The following is a 22,239-nucleotide window of genomic DNA, read 5'->3' on the forward strand; positions in this document are numbered from 1 at the left end:
GGTATACCAGAAATCCCCACCTGAATTTACTGACACACTCCTTCCAGGCTTCTGATGCAGTACATTTTGATCACTTGTTCCTCAAAGCCCACAGAAGCATAAAGATGCCTTCACCAATGATATAGAAGCAGAAAGAAACAATCCTCCCCCAAAATCTGTCCCATCCAAAAAATAAATAAAAAATAATAATAATAAAAAAAAATCCCTCCAGGTGTTACCATAAAAATAATAATTAAAACAACAACAACAACAACAACCTTCTGCTATCATTTCAGGGGTAAATTAATTGTCTAACATTTTCTTAGATGACCAAAATAAAACAAGCAAAGAATATATTTTACAGAAAATGCAAGTTTAGTTTGCAGTTTCAAAAATCATCTCTATGAGAGCAATTTTCTAGGGATAACTGAAGCTTATCACTGGTTTGAAGCATGTCCTTCCTCACATCTCCAACAGTGTATGGGAAGTGAGTTCAGAGTTAAATGTTTGCTTCTAACAATCACAGTAACACATAGCAAGCTACCTAAGGCCCTTAGAGCTCTCCTGTATCTGTGTACTTAGCATCTATATGGCTCCCGCTTGGCTTTTTTTTTTTTTTCCTGCTTTTTTTTTTTTTTCTTCTCCCTGAGTTTTTGATATATTTCTTCAAATACAGACTTGTGGGATCCTGCAATGCAGAAAGGGTTCTAAAAAGATCTGCTGCTTTCTAACTTCAGTTAAGAGCTCAGTTTCCAACAAATGAGGACTATTTTCTGATTGCAGATGGTATCAGGATTTTTTCTTCCTTCAAAGCTAAATACTTTGACAAGACAAAGACTCTGCCATATTTTTGACTACTTCTGCTATGTCACTCTCAAAAGTCAGTTTGTTCTCATTCTTTTAGATCAGTGTACATTTAGTTGCCTTATGCCTGATGTATGGGTACAATGTGATGTTGGTACTCCAACTACTTGAAATATGTTAAGAGGATGACATGACCTAGACTTATGATGCTCCAGAGCTGAGGTAGGAGAGGAAGAAAAAACAGTGAGAAATAAAAGATTGTCAGACGGGAGGAAATGCTTTTCTTACTTGGCAACTTGAGAAGTTGCCTTAAATGCCAATGACAAAGTTTTGTCCTCTACTCCTGGGGGCATACTTCAGAAGATATTCTTTACTTTATGATTCAGATATTTTCCCTGTAGTCGCACACTGGGGTAGCTTTTCATGTTCTATGTATACAAAGGAGACTGGAGAAAATAATTGGAGATTCTAATGTGATTTACTGAAAACCCTGAGGTTAAGACACCACATTTTTGTTATGACATGTTTTTGTTTAGGGAAGTCATCAGGTGTTGATTTACATCCTGCTTTCCCAATAGAATCCTCCTTTTTAATCTATGATGATCCCTGAGATAGTTAAACCTTTCATGTTCACAAGGAGACTGTTTCTACAGCGATATATTTAGAAGTTTTGAACATCAAAACAAACAAAAAAACAACACTCACAATCACATGGAACTGGAATGCATCTTTATTAATAGGGTTGAGGAGCCTGGTGTCCTTTCCTCTTTCACCATGAAAGGCTGTCAATATGGCAAACTCAACATGTCATAGAACACAGCAACAACCTGCACTCGTGATCTGTTGCCACCTAGACTGTGATTTTAACTTCTCAGATGCAAGTAATTGCCAAGCACAGGAGTGCCTAACATCATCTTTTGCAACCTTAGGCAAAAACAAGCCAATAAAAAAAATGCATTCTGATTTATTTCAGAAGGATTATAGATTGCAAATTTCATCTAATCAAGACTAAGGTCTAAATAAAGGCTGGCAATTACAACCAGTGAAATGCCTGAAGGTGAATGGACAGTTTACACCCAGTTGCAGAAGCAGCCATGACTACCTTCTTACCAGCAGTCAGTACTGTGCTCCAGGGCATGAGGAGAAAAGGTACTAACCAGATTTCTTGAGATACAGTTCAGTATTGCAATGAGCATTTTCACAAAATGTTAAATTTTATGTAAATTAATAATATAAAAGCCAACTACATAATAAAAAGATACATCAATAAAACCTAGAATAATAATGGCATGCCTTATAAAACAAGAACAGATGGAAAAAAATATCAATGAACTAAAAATGAGGTTCAGGAAGTTTTAGCCTACCTGACAGGCAAAGGCATGAACATAGTTCAGATTGTCTTCAGGTCCCTGATGGGTCTGGTTTTGTACTCTGAGGTTAGGAGGATGAACTCAACTTAGATATGACATCAGAGATGCTGTTTTAGACATGATCATAAACAATAGAATAGTCTGGATTGTAAGGACAGTTGACCCAAACTGGTGAAAGGGATGTTCCATACCATATGGCATCATGCTGAACAAAAAAACTGGGGGAAGTTGATACTTGGGGAGGGGCTATGCATTGGTTGGTGGATGGTGAGCAATTGCTTTATATATATACATTATTATTATCATTATTATTACTTTGACTTCCTTTTATGTCCTATTAAACTGTCTTCATTTCAACCTAAATTTTTACTTTTTTTTTTTTTTTTTTTTTTTTTAATTGTCTCCCCCATCCCACTGTGTTTGGGGAGAGAGGTGGGGGGGAGAGAGGGGAGGAGAGTGAATGAATAGCTGTGTGATGCTTAGCTGCCTGCTGTGTTAAACCACAACAGAAGTACTAAAGCTGCTCTTCCCTCCTCTGCTTTAGGTAAATGATTTTGAATACTCATACTGAATGTTTTCTGCAATGAGATTACTCTGGGTAAGGTCTCCATAGTTTAATTGTCATGTAAACTTAACACTGGCCAACGATAAAGTGATGTTTACTGTTTTTGAATGTGTGCCAATTTTTCCTACTTCAATTAAAAATTAAAAATATAGTAGTTTCTTCCTTTATCACACCAGAGAAGCTACACATAAAAAAAAAAAAAAAAAAAAAAGCCTTTACTAGAGAGGAAATAAATTGCTCAAAATTGCTCAAAACTCCATGTTTGATGTGCATAAATATAGAAAAGAATATCCTGAGTTGGAAGGGTTCTTCAAGGATCATCAAGTCCAACATCTGGCCACACACATAGGACTACCTAAATATTAAATCATATATCTGAGGGAGCTGTCCAAATACTTGTTGAACTCTGGCAGGCTTGTATGAATGAATAAAAGCTTTGGTACCTTGGAAGTTCAGTAAATCATTTCTCAGGCAAAATGTCTGGAAAACTAATTATACAGATACGTGCAAAACATTTTCCACCGTTGGTCACTTTTTATCAGTATGTTTTGATGAATGGCACATTTATATTTGTGTCATATGTTTCTACATAAGCCATTGTAAAGGCACTCCAGTGACCCAATATTTACATGAAGAAGGCAGAAAAATCAGAGGATATGATGGTTACTTTTTTTTTAATGTCTACTCAAGAAGTCATTGCAGCAATCATTACGTATGCCACTTCTGTTAAAAACAAAAACAAAACAAAACAAAACAAAAAAAAAAACAACACAAAACTAGAGAGAAGAGAGGGTGAGGGAGGGAAGTTGGTAGGGAAGCCACCTTGTACATTTGACCTTAATGAGGCAGGGTATGAATACATATAATGATTTCTCAAAGTGTTTGAAGATGTGCAGCTTTAGGGAAAAGAACTGTACTAGAAAGAGGATAGGGTAAGTACCACTGAAATGAAGCCATTATGCTTGCAGCTGTTTGGATACTGAAATGAGATAAAAGCTACATCACAGGCTTAATGACTTCAAGAAAAAAAAAATATAACTGGTATATCTCCTGGCAAAACAGATTATGAAACCTTTCTGTTCTGTTTTGTATCAGTGGTCTAAATGATGAAACAGAAGAAATGGTACAATTTCCCTATCCTCAGCAGAACAACATAAGGAACTACAGAAGTGCTGGTCAGCTACTAACGAGCAGTACCATTGGTACAGATATTGGGGTAAATTAACTAAACATCTGTAGTCCTTGTGCATTGTTCCTCAACTTCTTCCTCACCCTTCCCTCTCAAGATTCATGCAGAACACACAGAAGATAAGATCAGATTAAACTTATTGATAAGTTTTCCTCCACCTCAGGTCAAGAAGGGAAAAAAAGAGAAAGAAAAGAAAAGAAAAGAAAAGAAAAGAAAAGAAAAGAAAAGAAAGGAGTAATGTTAACTTATTTCTTATTTCTTTCTCAGTGGGACTGAAATCAAAATTTGCCAGAGGAAACTGAATCAAGCTTAGAGATTCAGAAACACATCACACAAAGCATGGGATGAAGCTGTAATATACTCAAAGTTTACATTTTCCAACAAATATCTTAAAATAACAGTTCCTTCCAGCACAGCTACTGTCATTGTGACAATCAAAGGAAAAAACCTTAAACTGGATACTGAGATAGAAACCCTCCTATATTTGGAACCTGCTGGAATTCAGATGTTACCTTTGCATTGTGGACCTGTCCCCAAAACAGGATAAGAGCTCAGCCTTAAGATGACAGAGCTTTGGAAGAGTTCCCTGTTGACCTAAGATCACAAGCTGGGATAAACTGAAAAGCAGTCTAATTGTTACACGCTGTGTCACAAAACAGCTTCAAGAAAATTTTTTTCCATAAGCAGTGCATTCATTTGAAAAGTTCCAGCTAGTACCAAGTAAGAATTTAGTTATGTTGGAGGAAAAAAATAAAACAAAACAACCTTCATAAATGTACATAGTTCTTATTTCATAAGTATTTGGAAAACTGGTGAATTTCCATTATAATACCCCAAATTTTTAAAAGCTGTGTTGCTTCAGCAGGAATAGATATTTAAATGTGAAATATCAAATGTATTAACCCCACTATGATGACACAAAATTTAAGTGCTTGATTCCTCATCACTACCAAAACACAGCACTCTCAGTATATAGTGTTGGGAGAATACAAGGACAAGAGTACAATGGGGCTCTGGAATTTCTTTGACAACATGAAGTAGTTTATAGAGACTGTGAATAGCTGCTGGAAGCACATGTATAAGTGTATTTCCAAGATTTTGATTGCACTCTTAAATGGCTAAGATATCTTAGAAAACAACAACTTTTTGGTTACCAAAGTGACATCTGTGAAGGACAGGACTCACTGTGACATTTGGCAGTTTACTAAATTAAGACACACTAAAGATGGACATGGACTATGTCCAGAAATATACCCAGAAGGAAGCTGTCTACTGTAATGTAATATCCTTTTTATTTTTTTAAAAAAAAAAATTATTTTTTTTTTTTTTTTTTTTTTTTTTTTTTGACACATTTGGGACATGTAATGCATTCTGACTACATATGGGGGAAAGGCAGAGGTACTTAATAGCTTCTTTGCCTCAGTCTTTAGCAGCAAGACTAGTTGTTCTCCTGGTACTCAGACCCCTGAGCTGGTAGATAGGGACAAGACCCCTGAGCTGGTAGATAGGGACAAGGAAACAAAGAGTTCATAATCCATGAGGAAATGGTTAGCGACCTGCTACTCCACATAGACGTACACAATTCTATGGGGCTAGATGGGATCCACCTGAGGGTACTGTGGGATCTGGCAGAAGCGCTCACCAAGCCACTTTCCATCATTATTCAGCAGTCCTGGCTATCAGGGGAGATCCTAGTAGTCCAGTGGTTAGCAAATGTGATGCCCATCTACAAGGACTGGAAGAAGGACTGGGGAAACTACTGGCCTGTCAGTCTGACTTCACTGCTGGGAAGGGTTATGGAGCAGATTACCCTGAGTGCCATCATGCAGCATTTATGGGACAACCAGGTGATCAGGCCTAGTCAGCATGGGTTTAACAAAGGCAGGTCCTGCTTGACAAACCTGATCTCCTTCTACAACAAGATGACATGTTCAGTGGACAAGGGAAAGGCTGTGGGTTTGATCTACCTAGACTTCAGTAAGGTTTTTCACACCATTTTCCACAGCATTCTCCTGAAGTAGATGGCTGCTCAAGGTTTGGATGTGTCTACGCTTCATTGGATTAAGAACTGGCTAGGTAACTGGGCCCAAAGAGTTGTGGTGAATGGAGTTAAATCCAGCTGGAGGCCAGTCCCTAGGGGTGTCCCCCAGGACTCAGTTCTCTTCAATATCTTTATCAATGATGTGGATGAGAGGATCAAGTGCACCTTGATTAAGTCTTCAGGCAACACCAAGTTAGGCATGAGTGTTGATCTGCTCAAGGGTTGGAATGCTCTGCAGAGAGATCTGGAAAGGATGGACCAATGGGCCAAGGCCAAGTTTATAACATTCAACAAGGCTAAGTGCCAGGTCCTGTACCTGAGTCACAACAACTCCATGCAATGCTGCGCACTGGGGGAAGAGTGGCTGAAAAGCTGCCAGGCAGAAAGGGACCTGGGGGTATTGGTCGACAGCCAGCTGAATACAAGGCAGCAGTGTGCTCAGACAGCTAAGAAGGCCAACAGCATCCTGGCTTGTATCAGAAATAGCATGGCCAGCAGGACTAGGGAAGTGATTGTCCCCCTGTACTCGGCTCTGGTGACACCACAGCTCAAATACTGTGTTCAGTTTTGGGCCTCCTCACTACAAGAAGGAAATTGAGGTGCTGGCACATGTCCAAGGAATGACAATGAACCTGGTGAAAGGTCTAGAGAGCAAGTCTTCTGAGGAGCATCTGAGGGAGCTGGAGTTGTTTAGCTTGGAGGGGGAAAAAAAAAAAAAAAAAAAAAAAAAAAAGGCTCATGGGAGACCTGGAGACCTTATTGTACTTTACAATTACCTTAAAGGATGTTGTAGCAAGGTGGGGAACAGGCTCTTCTTCTTTGCATCAAGTGATAAGACGATGGTAAACAGCCTCTAGTTGTACTGGGGAAAGTTTAGGTTGGATGTCAGGATAAATTTATTTCCTGAAAGGGTTGTGAAGTATTGGAAGAGGCTGCCCAGAGAAGTTGAGTCAGCAACCCTGGAGGTCTTCAAGCAACATATAGATATAGAATTGAGTAGCATGGGTTAGTGGTGAACCAATGCTAGGTTAAAGGTTGTACTAGATGATCTTAGAGGTCTTTTCCAACCTGGATGATTCTGTGACACTGTAAAATATGTGAATCACTGTGGTGGTTTCACTCTGATGGGCAGCTAAACTCAACCACAACTGCGCTCTCATTCCCTCTCCTTCGACGAACAGGAGAAGAAAACGAGATGAAATGGCAGGGGGGTTAGAACTAGATGATCCTTGAGGTCCCTTCCAACCCAGGCCATTATTCTATGATTCTATGATGCAATACCTGTGATACAGTACCCTCAAGGGCTAAAGATCCAATTTCTAAATATAAAATTTTAGTGACTTTTCAAGTTATTGACCCTCCCCTTAAGGTTTATAGGTAAGTGAGGGTGCAGCTTAGTCTGCAACATTTTCCACTAGTAGAACTATCTACAGTACATGTGAAAGCAGTACGTAATCATTAAACCGTCTTGTTTTTGTAAAGATGATTACTTGCTTTGGTAATAACCCCAATCTTCTTGTGAACTTTTTTTTTTTTTTTTTTTTTCTTTCTAGGAGCAAAACTATCAAGTTATATGTTATGTTACCTTTTTAGTCATTAAGAACTTCTTAGGTGCCAGTTCTACCTGAATGAAGCATAGAGTATTTAAAGTGCATATAAGCATCTTGAGCAGTAACTTAACATAGAGATGTTTGTTTAATAGATTGGGTTCGTGGGAACATTTAGATTTGACTCTTGGACTAGAGAGAGAAATTCAGTTAAAGACATCTCTATTAAAATGAAATATCACTATCATATCATAGGCAGAACTACTTTTTATATGCTCCATATGCTATTCATTTCAGCTAGATCTGTAGGTTATTCATTTCACCTTCCTCCCCCCAAAAAAACATGTGAACCATAATTCATTTAGTTTAGGTTCCTTTTTAAATATAGTGGTAGTAATGCCAGAAGCCTGCACAATTTTCATACTAAAACAATCTGATAATTCAGCTCTTATTCTAAAATGTTATATTGCCTTTTGTTATATGACAATATATGTGTCATCACTATGGAATTCTACAGAAATATGTTATTCATGAACCACAGTAAAGCCTTCAAATAACCTGATTCTCTATCTTCTATCTCTAGTACATATATTACTAAAAATACTCTCTATCAGTTCAGATCAAGGTTTAGATTGTGAATTTTCATCTAAGAATGGAGCTCATCTCCCCGTCTTCAATGTTTAAGATGATAATTAAAAGAAAATAAAAGCTGTAATAGATGCAATAAACAGTATGCGTATAGGTGGTGTGCTATGAATAATGCTTTGCAAAGCTATCCAAGAATGATTGTCAATAGCCTTCCAGTTTTAGAAGTGGAGGTTAAAATTACTTCCTATCAATTTTCACATATTTCTTGCAGTCATTTGTATTTTAATGAAGAAATAGTTCTGTCAGGTTCTTATTTTTAAAATTTAAGTAAAGAGTTACATGAATATTAGCACAAAATGTGTTTTTCTTGCAGTAAAGAATTGCTGATGAGAGCAATTTTGTTAAAATGGAAACTTATTTTTACACAGCAGCATGCATGGTATACAGATGCATGAGAACTAAATCTACGATCTCCTCTCACTGGCTATGAAAAGTTCACAGAAACTCTGGAATTTTTTGTACGCAAGGAACATTAGGAAAATGAAACTGTTACTTCTAATTTTCTTACTTTTTTTTTTTTTTTTTTCCAGTTTTGGACACACTATTAAGACACTCTACTGAATATTTATGTCTAAAATAAATGAGCAATGCTGTGTTTTTTTCCATGCCTGACATCAATAATGCACTGTATTTTCGCTTTACAAAGTTACCCTTGAAGAGTACCCAAAAGCTATATAGCTAGTGCTGAACACAGCAGTTATTCTGTATAGCAGAAATCGCTATAATACATCAGGAATTCTTGGCATTGCTCCTTGCAGTGCCTGCCTGATTAGTTACTGATACAGTTCAAGGTGCTAGTTATGATTTAAAAGCCATAAATGGGTCAGGATCCACTTATTTGAAAGACTGCCTTTACACCTGTGTGTAAAGTACAAATTGGCTGACCTCTCTCCAGTCCAAGAAGGACTTACAGCAAACCCAGAGCTTAGATCAGGCTTTTTTTTTTTTTTTTTTTTTTTTTTAACATATGCATTTATTATTCAAACACATAAATTAATGGCAATATGAAAGAATAGTATTCTCTGGTCCTCCAAAAAGCTGTCTACCTACAAGCCCTTGTTCTTGGGTCTGTTGCATGTGCTTTGCATCCCCCTTCAAGCCCCCTAGAGAGGTAGAGTTACTCTTATTTTTTCAACTTGTAATAGTACCTTCGTGTTCAAGCTGCTAATGCTGAAGTCTGAGGAATCACACATATGCCACACTTCCAATGCAAATAACTGAAATCCAGGCTTATTATGCTGACAGCTGGGGAGAGTCAGGGGACACGTTTGTTGTATCAACTGCCCCATATTTCACATCAGGAAGAAGAGCTGAGACAATTGTAATATTGTGGGAAAGGAATTTGCAGGTGGCTTTGTGCTGTTTTCCACGTCCCTGAATTAGAGATAATGAGGAAACAAGCTAGAGACAAGTGCATGGAGGAGCTAGACCAATGATAAGTTGTTGTTGGCGCGTGCTGTAGTTAGTTGCCTATATATACTCTGTTAGAACTTGCAATAAATGGAGGACAATTATACTCGCATCGAGGTTGCATCGTTACTCAGGACCGTTTCCCTTTCCAACATAATATATTATCAGATTAAAGAAATAATGAACTCCTAGAGCAAAAAGTTGCCCCATTTTCATTTTTCATTATCATATTTTTCTGCCTCAACATGGCAATGAAGGTGACTGAGACGGGATATCTGTGAGAATGCCCAGATGGGATATTATCCAAGCAAAACCAGTGTTAAAGACAGAAAAATAAAAATTCCACACAAAAAAACCAAAATTTCTGAGACCATGTATATCACTTCATTAATTTACTTGAAGTTAATTAAGATAAGTCATTCTAACACCAGTTAAAAAGATGACAAAGAGTCACACAAGAAAACCCAAATGTTTGATTTTTCTTGTAAATAATCTGTATTCCCTTCCTATGGTGGTAGATGTAGGAAAGTCAATAATATCTGGTAGAAAAAATGATCTGACATGTTGAGAAAGATGCCTTTAGAAATACCCCATGAACACAGATATTACTGAAATAGTTTTCAACAGATATAGAACCACTAAATCATAGGATCATAGAATATCCCATGTTGGGAATGGACCTTCATGGATCAAGTCCAACTCCTAGCTACACATAGAACCACACAAAAATTAAACTATGTGTCTGAGAGTGTTGTCCAAACACATCTTGAATTTAGCAGGCTTAGTGTTCTGACTACTTCCTCAGAGAGCCTGTCCCAGTGCCCAACCACCCTCTTGGTGAAGAACCTTTCCCTAACGGCCTGACCCTCCCCTGTCCCAGCTCCATGCCGCTCTCTCAGGTCCTATCACTGGTCACCAGAGAGTATAGTTCAGCACCTGCCCCTCCACTTCCCATTGTGTGTTAGCTGCAGGCCACCATGAAGCCTTCCCTCAGTCTCCTCTTCTTTAGGCTGAAAAAAAGAAAATGACTCAGCCATAAGGCTCTAGCCTTCTAGACTTTTCACTGTCTTTGTTGCCATCCTTTGAGCACTCTCTAATAGTTCAACAATAAGTTATTAATAGTTCCACATTAATAAAAACAATAATATTGTTCGTATATTGTGGCGCCCAAAACTGCACATAGCGCTTGAGGTGAGGCTGCACCAGTGCAGAGCAGGACAATCCCCTCAGCCTGCATAGCAGAGCAGTGTGTGATGCACCCCAGAGTGTGGCAGGCCCTTTTGGCTACCAAGATATGCTCATATTCAACTTGTCATCTACCAGAACTCCTAGATCCCTTTCCAAGCAAATGCTCTCCAGCCTCTCATCTCCCAGTGTGTACGTATATCGAGGGTTGCCCCATCTCAAGTGCAGAATCTGGCACTTGCTCTTGTTAAATTTCACATGGTTGGTGATTGCCCAGACCTCTAATTTGTCAGGTTCTCTCTGCAAGTCCTTGCCACCCTCAACAGAGTCAACAGCTCCTCCTAATTTAGTAGCATCTGCAAATTTAGATTGTATGCATTTGAGACCTGCATCCAGATTATTTATAAAAATATTGAAGAGCACTGGCCCCAAAATGGAGCCCCGGGGAACCCTGGTAGTGGCTGTCCACCAGCCTGATGTAACCCCATTTATGAGAACCCTTTGAGCGTGGCCCATCAGCCTATTGTTCACCATCATGTTGGTGAACAATATATGTTCACTTCACATTATGTATTTATATGGCTGTGTGCTAGACGTTTTGTCCAGAATAATACTGTGAGAAACAGTATCAAAAGCTTTGCTGAAATCCAAAAAGATTACAAAAATGTGCTGATACACAACAGTTTTGGTAAATAGCTATACATATATATATAATGCACCACTGATGATACAAAGGCCTGTTAAAGTGAATTAACAGCTCTAATTCAAAAGCTTATAAAATGGATTAGCTACTGCTTTCCTCAGAATATACTGCATGGTGACTACAGTTGTTATGACGCCTCTCCTGAAAACCTCTCATCAATTATTTCTCTTTTGCCAAGAAATATGAATTATGAAGTTCCTCTTTTTCCCAACTATGTTAAAAACATTTTTATTTTTTTTTTTTTAAACAAAAAAGAATTATATAATATAATGCAGTTACCTGTCATGTTGCAGTAAACTTTCAAAGGTCCCAGTGCCCCACTGCCATCTGGATCTATCCAGTAGTAATTTGAAGTTTTGCCCAAGTGTTTGTATGCTTCACAAGAGAGTTCATAAATAGCTGGAATAAAATAAAATAAAGCAATAAGGATCTTCATATCCTGGAGCAGAAAAAAATCCATATTAAAAATAAATTGACTTCATTTATATATATAAAAAAAATGCCTTTGTCATTAAAATAATGTCACTAGCTTTCATAGAAAACAAAGTATATTTCAAAAAAATACAGAAGTGAATAAAAGTTTAAGGCTTTTTTTTTTTTTTTTTTCCCCTCTACACGTAAGAAAAAGTCAGAATAGGAAGAGAATTCCAATAACTTGGGGACGAGTGTCAGAGGGGAAGAACAACCAAAGGTTTTACAAGAGTAACTTAAAACTTTTGTTGTTGTTGTTGTTGTTTATTTGTTTGATTTTTAAAGTTTTATATCACAAATGAAGATTTCTATTGATGCAACATACTTTTGACTTTAGTTTTCTTTCAAGAGATACGTCAAAAAGGTTTTAAATTTTCTTCCAGTAGATATTAGATTTTTTTAAGGTATTATTATTACTCAGAATAAAATAGTTTCAAAATTGTGAAAATTCTCACTACACATAATACCTGTCTCTATACAGCTCTGCAATTACATTACTACATATCTACATAAATATGACTCCATCCCAGCAAGGTATAAATTTTCTCATTGTTTACTGGAAGAAGTTTAGCCAACTTGGCAGAGGGTTTTTGTTCTTATTTTTCCTTGATCTCTGTATACTGCTTTTTATTTCACCTCATAAAACTGCTTGTCAGGTTGTGTTATGAAGAATAGCTCAGCTATCAGAATATAATAAGCATTGTTGAGATGCTTTTCTAATAATGCCCATGTTTTCCTTGTAATGCATGATTATTTTGATGTGTATTATACTTAAACAACAACAAAAAGTAATTTTATGCACAGAAAAAAATATATTTTAAAGTTATACAAGTATTAATATTTTAAATGCAAATTTGGAAGAAAAAATGACTACTCTACAGATTTTTTGTTTGAAATCAATCAATCAGATGCTAAAAGAAATGAAATGTTTGTTTAACCAGACTTCATATCCACTCTACAAATTAATCTGTTGGTTGGCAATTCTTACAGCTGATCTGCAAAGACTGGCTTTATTTCAAATGCCCATAAGGATGCGCTGTTTTGTTGGGTGCTGATGATAAGTGGGTGACTGATCACATACATATATGTGCATATAAACACTTAAAGACCTCCAACCAACTATCAAGATTCAGGAAGGACAGTAGAGCTGAAAAGAAAACTTCAATTATGATGTGGCATAAATGAAAAAAAAAAGATTATTATATAGGCATAAAGAGAATCTCTTTGTTGATGCTACAAGAAAAAATATTTTTCTGTAAGGTTGTACTTGTTCATTACAGGGTCTAAAGTCAATTTAATATAAGAAGTAGACGTTGTAATTATATTGTGAAATATTCCAAGACATTTTCCCTCCTTGCTCCCCAAACTAAAATCAACAGATTGTTGCATTATCAAGGAGACACTTTGCTTGTTTTCAGTTTCAAGGTATTGTTAACTAATTCATAATCTTATTTATTTATTTTTCTCCAGAAATGTATCTTTAACTCTCAACATACGATCTCAATATAACCACAAAATAGCATCTCTGTTAACGTAGTTGTGACATTGTGTCACAAATTTTAATAGATCCATTCAAGGTCAAGCAAAGAAGTTTACAAATACTCTTTATGATTTTCTGGAAATTTGGTGACTTTTTTCATTTTCTAAACCATTTCAGAAAACTATGGGAGCTTTGTAGTATCCAAATCTTTATGTAAAGACACATGACATTTTTCTCCAACTTTGCTCCTTTCAAGAAAATAAGTCAATCTTTGGACAGAGATGCTACTGGGAAGAGGAAGAAGAAAAAAAAAAGTAAAAAACAAAACAACAACAACAACAAAAAACTGTAATAGAGAAGACAAAAGCTATCAAGTTATACTGTTCATTTATCCAATGACATGGAATAGTTTACAGAAAATTAAAGTGTTTAGATTCAATCCCCTGTCTTCTATTCTTCTGGAATTGGAGAAGTAAGTGATTAGTAGTTATTTAACACCACAAAAAAGATAAATTTGTATTAAGTCAACATTTGTTAAGCATCAACAAAATGTGGAACACCAAACAATGGAAATGAAGATCTTGAAATAAAGACAAAGTAGTGGGATATTCTAAATAAATTCAATTTGTGAAAAAAAAAATATTTTAATGAGGGTGTAATGGGGTTTTGGCAGGTTTTATGCTGATGCATAGCTAAAGACCTTGAAAACGTATTATCAGGAATAAATAAAAAAGAAATTATAGATCTTGATTTAAGAAGCAGTAATGTACTAATCACGTAACAGAAATTCAGAAACAAAATGAATTGAATACAATTGAATTTAGTATACTGACAGAATAATTTGTAATTGAGATTCAATAGAAAAAAATCATGTTCTAGTATATGGAGACACTTGATGAAAGAAAAAGACCTTTATGTTGAATTCAAATGTCTAATGGTAGTCACTAATATAAACAGCAGAACAGAATTGGAAAGCTTTAGGAAGATTAGGCAGCTTTGAAGCTTAAGCTTTAACCTGCTTTAGGCAGGTTAAGACATGATACCAAGAAGCCAGAGAAGTAGAAGACAGGATGCCACAGGATCACATCATGATTCAGTCCTTCCTTTTTGGGCTTTTGAAATGCTGCAAAAAGATTAGTCAAATGTGTAAGGGTGAAAAGGTAAAAATAGAAGCTCTAAGAAACCCAAAGAAAACCTATAAGAGGTGAAAGGACAAACATTTAACAAGTCAATGCTTCGGAAAACACAGAGTTCATTAAATCCCATATGAAAATGAAAACAGAATACAGCAAGGAAGAGACCATGGCACAATCAAAGCAAACAGCTTAAATCAGAAAATTGGAGAAGGTTACAATAAAGAAAACAATTCAGAGATCCAGGAAAGACAAGTCAGCAAAATTCAAGACTTGGATATAATGTCTATAGAGAAGTAAGGAGAAATGCCTACAGGAACAGGAGAGGTTTCACTGAGAATATCTTCTGGGAGATAGGAAAAAATAAATAAATGAAGAACTGAAAGACACGGGGCAACAGATTTCTGTTTTTCCAGCAAGTAGGAGTAAAATAGCAAAAATGTGCATTGGCTTTCTTGGCAGCTGGTCCAAATACACAATATATGCTCTTAACAGAATTTGGAATATTATTAAACATCAAAATCTTTCAAGATGAAAATAAAACTCATTACATCTGCATTGCTAGCCAGATAAGCAACTTCTAATATAATACATCCAGGTATTAAATCAAAAGAGGGTTAATAATACACTTTCTGAGAAGAAGAGATAAACACAAAAAACAAACAAACAAACAAACAAAAACCACGACAACGACAAATAAAACAAACAAAAAAACACAACCAACCAACCAACAACAATGACAACAACAAAACGAAAAGAACACACTCTACAAATGACTTTCTCAATCAACTTGACATTCTTTCATATTACATAAAAAACTCTCAATGAGGAATAAGTGATGAAAACCTGGTCAGGACAGAATTCTATCAGGACAGTATTCTGAGGGTCAGGGAAAAAGTGCAGAAGAAAATAATCAAAAACAGAAAGCACAAAAAAGATGGTATAATCTTTTTTGAGGTTTAATAACACCTGAATAACACGGACAAAACTGAGGCCACCAAAGCCATTTTATGCTAAAATTTGAAAGGTGTTGGCAGTGTTCTAACATAGAGTAAAAAGAAGTGCAAAAAGAAGAAAAAAAGAAAAATCTCATTTAAACTTTTGGTGTAAAACACCAAGCTTCTTTAACTGTAGTAGTCTAAGCAGAAATCTAATCATTTTAATCAGTTGACAAAAACAACTACCAATGCATTTTGTAGTTCACTGTTGACTAAGCTAACATCCATAACAGTGGTCTTTAGCACAGCTTGATGGGTGAAGTTTTTCTTCTTACAAAAGTTAGGCTAGGGAAGCAGAGTAAGGGAGAACAATTCAGGAGTAAATCAAAAACTAAGACAGAAATCGACATCATTTTAATTGTTGTATGTACTCATGGGTTCTCTTCCCCCAGAAGAACTGCTTACCTGAGCCTCAAAAGGGAGGTAGTGATCAAGGAAGACATTTTTTTCTTAGTTTTAGGATCCTACATTTTAAACGTCTGGGGAAAAGTAAAGAGTTCAGAAAACAAGTTTACATAATAACGTTTTTTCTAGCTCCAGATAGTTTGCCAAAAGTTGGAAGCAGTCATCTCTTAAATTTAAATGTCTGTTTATTCATTGAGGGAAACACGTGATCTTAACCCTGTTTTACTTTCTGACTGGAGTGAAGATCAAGAGTTATCCCATGCAGCTTACACAGCTGCTGGCACTGCTGCTGGTTATTTCTAGAATGCAAAATACCTGAAATACAGAAAGGATTTAATAACTCTTGTCACTTTACATGCTGTTACCACAGAGTTTCAGTAGCACCTTGGTGAACTAAAGTTTCTGCAACACTATGTAAAAAAGCAGTTGTAATTTAGGGCTAATAAATATATTCCTTTTATAAGTACAAAGCTCATTATAAATATGAGACCTAGCTTGACAGCCTGCACTATGTGACATAATGAATGTGTTGAAATGCATTTTATTTCTGTCAGTGAATATGGCTGCAGCAGGGGATAAACTCCTCTAAACTGCTGCTAATGCAAGAGCAAATCTCCTTAGCTTTATGAGGGTGTAAGAAAGCTGTAGATTCAAAGGAAATTATGCAATTAAATTATCATAAAAGTGACAAAAAGTACATCAGATCCACGAAGTCCTGCTACTCCTCTCCATTAATTCCAACTTCCCAGAAAAAAAATGAAAGCTAACTAGAATTATAAGGTGCTTGGATTTAGGTGACTCAACTTGGTTTCAGCTCCTGAACCCCTTTAAAGGGCTTAAAAGCATAAACAGACAAGAAAGGGGAAGAAAAAAAAAAAAAAAATTACTCAAGAAATAGTTTTACACTGAAATGGCATACATGCAAATTTAAAAATTAACATTAATTGCAAAATCTTTCTGACTCCACATGTCTAGAGTTGTATAGCTATTTTTTATTACACTGTGCAGTTTTAGATGTCTTCTCCAGGAATGAAATAACAGCAAAAATGGAAGAGGAAAGTAATCTTTGCAAAATACTGAGATTATGCCTGACCATATAAAGATATTGCTATGTTTTAGCAATGTTCATAGAAATAGATGTTTTATGCATTTTGAAGTACCTATTAATTAGTTATAATTAGAACATTGAAAATTCCCCAAATACCCAAGTTATAAGTACCTAAATACTATTAACCTCATATACCCTCAACTTCTAAGTTTTTTTTTAAAGGCATGCTTTCATCAAATTATAATACACTTTAAAGTTACTGTCTTTTTACTGTCCAGAGACAGAACCATTTCACTCATGTTTCTGGAATGTGGGAGATTAAACCAAGAGGTAAAACCAAGAGCAAGAGGAATTTCTCATTAAAGGGACCCTTGGTTTGCTCTTGCAAACCAAGCTGAACAGTTCAAACATGAATTCTAAGAGTTCAAAACCATGCTATCCTTGCACTGTGGCCATATGAGATTAGTAAGAACCTATTACACACTACACAGCTATTTTATTCATGGAAATTCAAATGCAAAATAACCTTATCTTAACCCTGGTTTAGTTCTGCCATTATTAGCATAATTAAATAATTATTACATTGTTATATAACATGTTCCAGGGAAAGGTTGTTTAGTTGGGTCCAAATTATTTTTGAAGGAAAAAAAAAAAAAGAGGAGAGGAGAGAAGAAAAAATGGAATCATTTTGCTTATCATATTTAGTGTTAACAGCAGAATCAGAGGGCTGAGATGAACCTTAAAGATAATCTAACCCACCTTGGTCCCCAAAAGCTTTATAACATCTATTTTCCTGGCAGAATGATTAAAAAGAAAGAAAGAAACAACAACAACAACAACAAACTCATCAATTTCAACAGAGAAAAGAACAGAGTTCTGCACCTGGGGAGGTTTCCCCCCAAAAGGCAGCTAAGTACTAGACAGCTGCTGGCTCACTCTCCACAGGTGGACTGGGGGAGAGAATCAGAGAAGTAAAGGTGTGAGAATTCTTGGGTCAAAATAAAGACATTTTACTTGGTAAAGCTAAATCTGTGCATGCAAGTAAAGCAAAACAGTGAATTAATTCACTACTTCCCATCGGCAGGCAGGTGTTCAGCCACTTGCGAGAAAGCAGGGCTCATCATGCTTAACAGATTCTTGGGAAGACAAATGCCATCACTCCAAATGTCAATCCTTCCTCTTTCTTTACCCCAGTTTTCACTGCTGAGCTTAACATCATATGGCATAGGATATCTCTTTGGTCAGTTTGAGTCACTTGTCCCATCTGTGTCCCCTCCCAGCTCCTTGTGCACCCCCAGCCTCCTACCTGTCTGGACAGCATGAGAGGCTGAAAAATCCTTGGCTCTGTGTAAGCACTAATCTGCAACAACTAAAAACATTGGTGTGTTATCACCACTATTTTCATTAAAAATCCAAAATACAGCATTGTGTGAGCTTCTATGAAGAAAATTAACTCTATCCCAGCTAAAACAATGACAGGAGGAACAATCCCAGGCACCAGGACATGCTGGGGTCCACCCCGGTAGAAAGCAGCTCTGCAGAAAAGGACCTAGGAACCCCCGGTGGACATCAAGTCTAGCATAAGCCAGTACTGTGCCTTTGCTGCTAAGAAGGCAAATAGTATCTTTGGCTGTATTAGGCAATGTATCATCAGCAGGTTAAGAGACATGATCCTTCTGCTCCACTGGGCATCGGGGAGGCCACACCTGGAATACTGTGTCCAGTTCTGGACCCCCAGGACAAGAGAGACATGAAGTCCTGGAAAGAATCAAATGGAGGGGTCACAAATGTGATGAAGTGACTGGAGCACCTCTCATATGAGGAAAGGCTGAGAGAGCTGAGACTGTTCAGCCTGGAAAAGAGAAGGCTCGGGGGGATATTATCTATGTGTATAAACTGAGGAAAGGGTGCAAAAAGACAGAGCCAGGCTCTTTTCAGTTGTGCCCAGTGATAGGACAAGAGACAGCAGGGACAAAAGGAAAAACGGGAGGAATAACTTTGTAGTGTGGGTGACTGAGCACTAGTATTAGCCCTGAAAGGTTGTGTTATCTGTAGGTTTGTGCTGGTGTGCCTTGCCAAAAAATATAAAATAAAAAGAAATAAAAATCACACATAGAATACACATGAAGGTCTTTTAATTAAATAGTTAATTACATAATTCTGCAGAATCTGGTGCTTGGCAATCTTTCACAAAGCAAGCACACCTCTCACTTGAATCACCATTATTTATACACATCTAACTTGTGAAACTATCTCTGACTACTTTTGATTGGTTGTTTTAGCTCACCTCTGTTGAGCCTATGCATTACAGAGGACCAGCAAGGAGGGGAACACCAATCCCACAATTCCATACATTTGCATTTTTGATGGGTGTGTCTTTTAATATGTTAACAACCCTTAAAGAGCAAATGGTTACCATGGGTCAATTTTGTTATCTAGCTTTCATCTCTTATCTCCCTTGCTTCTGCTAGCTCAAGGCTACCAGTTTCCTGGTTCTCTTCAAGGTTTCCTTGTTCTTTTAAGCATAAGACTAGAATTTCCCCCATTTGAGACTATGAAACTCACTTTAAGGTTTCATAGTTCTCACCACATAGTCCTTGTCCATTTCTGTTAATTTTAAGAAGTACTTTATATTATCCATTTCTCATTTTGCTAACTTTACTTGGTTAGGTTTGCTGAACCAAGCACTATACAAATGTAGACATGTCATGTATTGTAAAACACAACTACATATGACTTTTGTAACTACAATTAATATAACTAAAAATAAATCTTATCATCCAAAGTCTAGCAACCATGACCACAAACAGGAAAAAGCTGGTCTACTATTAATGGTTGCATCCTGAGACACTTGGTGAAATATATAGATGCTTGCCAGATTCTGTTGATATCTGTCTGAATTAGCTTCTTCTCATTTACATGGAGTATGCCTCCTCAGAGACCTTCAAAAGCCACCTATGCATGGTCCTAGGTAACCTGTTGTAGGTATCCCTACTTGACTAGTGGGTTTGGACCACATGACCTCCAGAGGTCCCTTCCAACCTTAACTATTTTGTGATTCTGTGAAGGCAAACCAACAGATGGAATTATGCTGCTTATGTGTAATTCCACATTGATCAGTGTACATTTCTGGCCATTGCTGCGTTGCTTGTCACATGGCTAAAATTCTCCATCCTTCGTGACTGAGCACAAGCTTTCTTCCTGCTGCCATTGATCTAAGCTTCAGCTTTCTTAAAGCTCTGAAGTTATGGATTGGTGTTTTCCCAGCTGCTGTACCTGCCTCACACTCTCCCTTCCCCTCCTACTGTGAGCTAATGAACTTATAAAGGATTCTCATTATTAGTGCAATATTCAAATACGCCTTGTAGAAATGGAAAGGAAATTAAAACACAGAGAAAAATAAAAATAAAACGTGTGGAAATTTGCCAAATTTGTGTCAAGTTGACTTTAGGCTCATTTTTGCCGGTGATAAACAAGACAATTACCATTGTGGTAACCAAGGGAGGAAAGTAGAAGGTAGGATAAGAAAGAGCATGATCTTATTTGCCACTGGGATAGTAAAGAACTCTGTTGCCATGGGGGTGAAAACTGCAATATGAGTTACCATAAAGTTGTTCTACCCAGGATGTTGCTATAAATATAGAAGAAAAACATTCCCTTTATAGCAAACAAAAAGGTGTTTCCGTTTCTCTGTTAAGTTGGTTCTTCCATTCCTTTGGGGAGGGTGGAGGGAAGAAAAATGAATTTAGAAATAAATGCCTGATCAAAAATGGATTTTTAACAAACTTAGCAGTGATTTAAAATTAGAACCCATAAATTAGGCAATTAGCACCACTGTAACAATGTCAGCCTACAGACATCTCAATAAAGAAGTATAATTAGACACCAATTTTTTACAAGGTACTTTGGAGAATGACTTATCATTCAAGGATAGACAAACATATTTTTAAAAACTGCACTCTGATATGGTTTTCCGTGACTGAAATAAACACTGTTCAGAATATAAACATTTGAAACTGAAAATGGCAAGTCATGCCAAGTTCCACATAAGGCACAAATTCATTTTAAATGTGGATGGTTTGGCACATTTGTGTAGCTGTAAACCATAACCAGGCACTGCAACTCGTAGGGGAAGACTGACAATGAAACTATTGGATATTCACAGTACTTGTGCTGGTTTTAAATTGGTTCCAGCCACAGAAAGCTTCAGGGATGCTGAGTTTGAGTCTTCTCCAGCTGCAGTCAACAGGAGAACAACCGATATCAACCCAATCTTCCATGCAAAAGTTTTCAGGATTGATATAAAAACTAAACTTGAAAAATCCATGCCCCTGAAGAAAGAGTATGATTTCTGCTCCCACTCCCACTTACGTTGTATTGACAAGGCAATAGAAAAAAGAAGAGGAGACAAGGTGCAAGCCTGAATTCACAATTTCCCAGATGTGTAAAATGAACACCTGATTGCAATATGAAGTGTACTGAAATACACGAATGAAAATCTTAGCAAATTATATGAGGGCCAAAAGTAGGGGAGATGTAAATTTAGGTAAAAGTTATGGAAATATCTGGAATATTATTTTAATACAAGATGTCTATGAGTGGTTACAAACAGTAAAACTACATTTTTTCCCCACCATGTTCATACCAGTTCTTTCCTGCCTATGATAACAAAGTGTTTGGTCTATCTTAAGTCCTGAACTTCCTTATCAATGTTAAATAATGCCCAAATGCAAAAAGATACATTCTCTTTACAGAGCGTGAAGATATTATAATGTCAGGTTTTATTATGAATACTAATTCCAAAATGTATTATAAGCATGATAATTTAAAGAACCTTAATTTTTATTTTTACAGGACTTGACAGTTGTATTTGTCGCTGTTTCCTCTCCCAAGCCTCACAACCTCTGTTCCCCAGTTTTGTCTCTGTAACAATTATAATCTGCAATCCCATGGAGGAAAATGTGGTACCTTGCTTGACCATACTTAGTACAACTTTCACTTGTATAAAACTTATTCAAATTATTAAAAAAGATATTACTGGTCAAATAAAATAAGCATTACTAAAGCCTTACATCGAAAACTTATATTTGAAACAAACAAACAAACAAAACGTACATACTCACACCAACAATAAAAATTAAATTACCTACAAAGCAATGGCTATACACACGGATTTACAGACACCTAAGCAAACATTTTCTGGAGAAACTGAGCATTTGTTTCCACAAACAGAAAAGAACTAATACATTATGAAAACAAATGC

The 22,239-nt window shown here is 36.6% G+C and overlaps 1 protein-coding gene across 3 annotated transcripts in view; it reads right to left on the bottom strand.

Moving 5' to 3' along the window:
* Positions 1-22,239, bottom strand: part of CNTNAP2 (contactin associated protein 2) — a 1,137,498-nt gene that overhangs the window by 357,604 nt on the left and 757,655 nt on the right. For all 3 annotated transcript variants that reach the window (XM_035319470.1, XM_035319471.1, XM_035319472.1), the window contains one exon: positions 11,721-11,840. In XM_035319470.1, coding sequence (XP_035175361.1) covers positions 11,721-11,840 — 120 coding nt within the window. The remainder of the gene's footprint in view (positions 1-11,720; positions 11,841-22,239) is intronic.

Source organism: Oxyura jamaicensis, chromosome 2 (genome assembly GCF_011077185.1).
Source record: "Oxyura jamaicensis isolate SHBP4307 breed ruddy duck chromosome 2, BPBGC_Ojam_1.0, whole genome shotgun sequence".
Lineage (NCBI taxonomy): Eukaryota > Metazoa > Chordata > Aves > Anseriformes > Anatidae > Oxyura > Oxyura jamaicensis.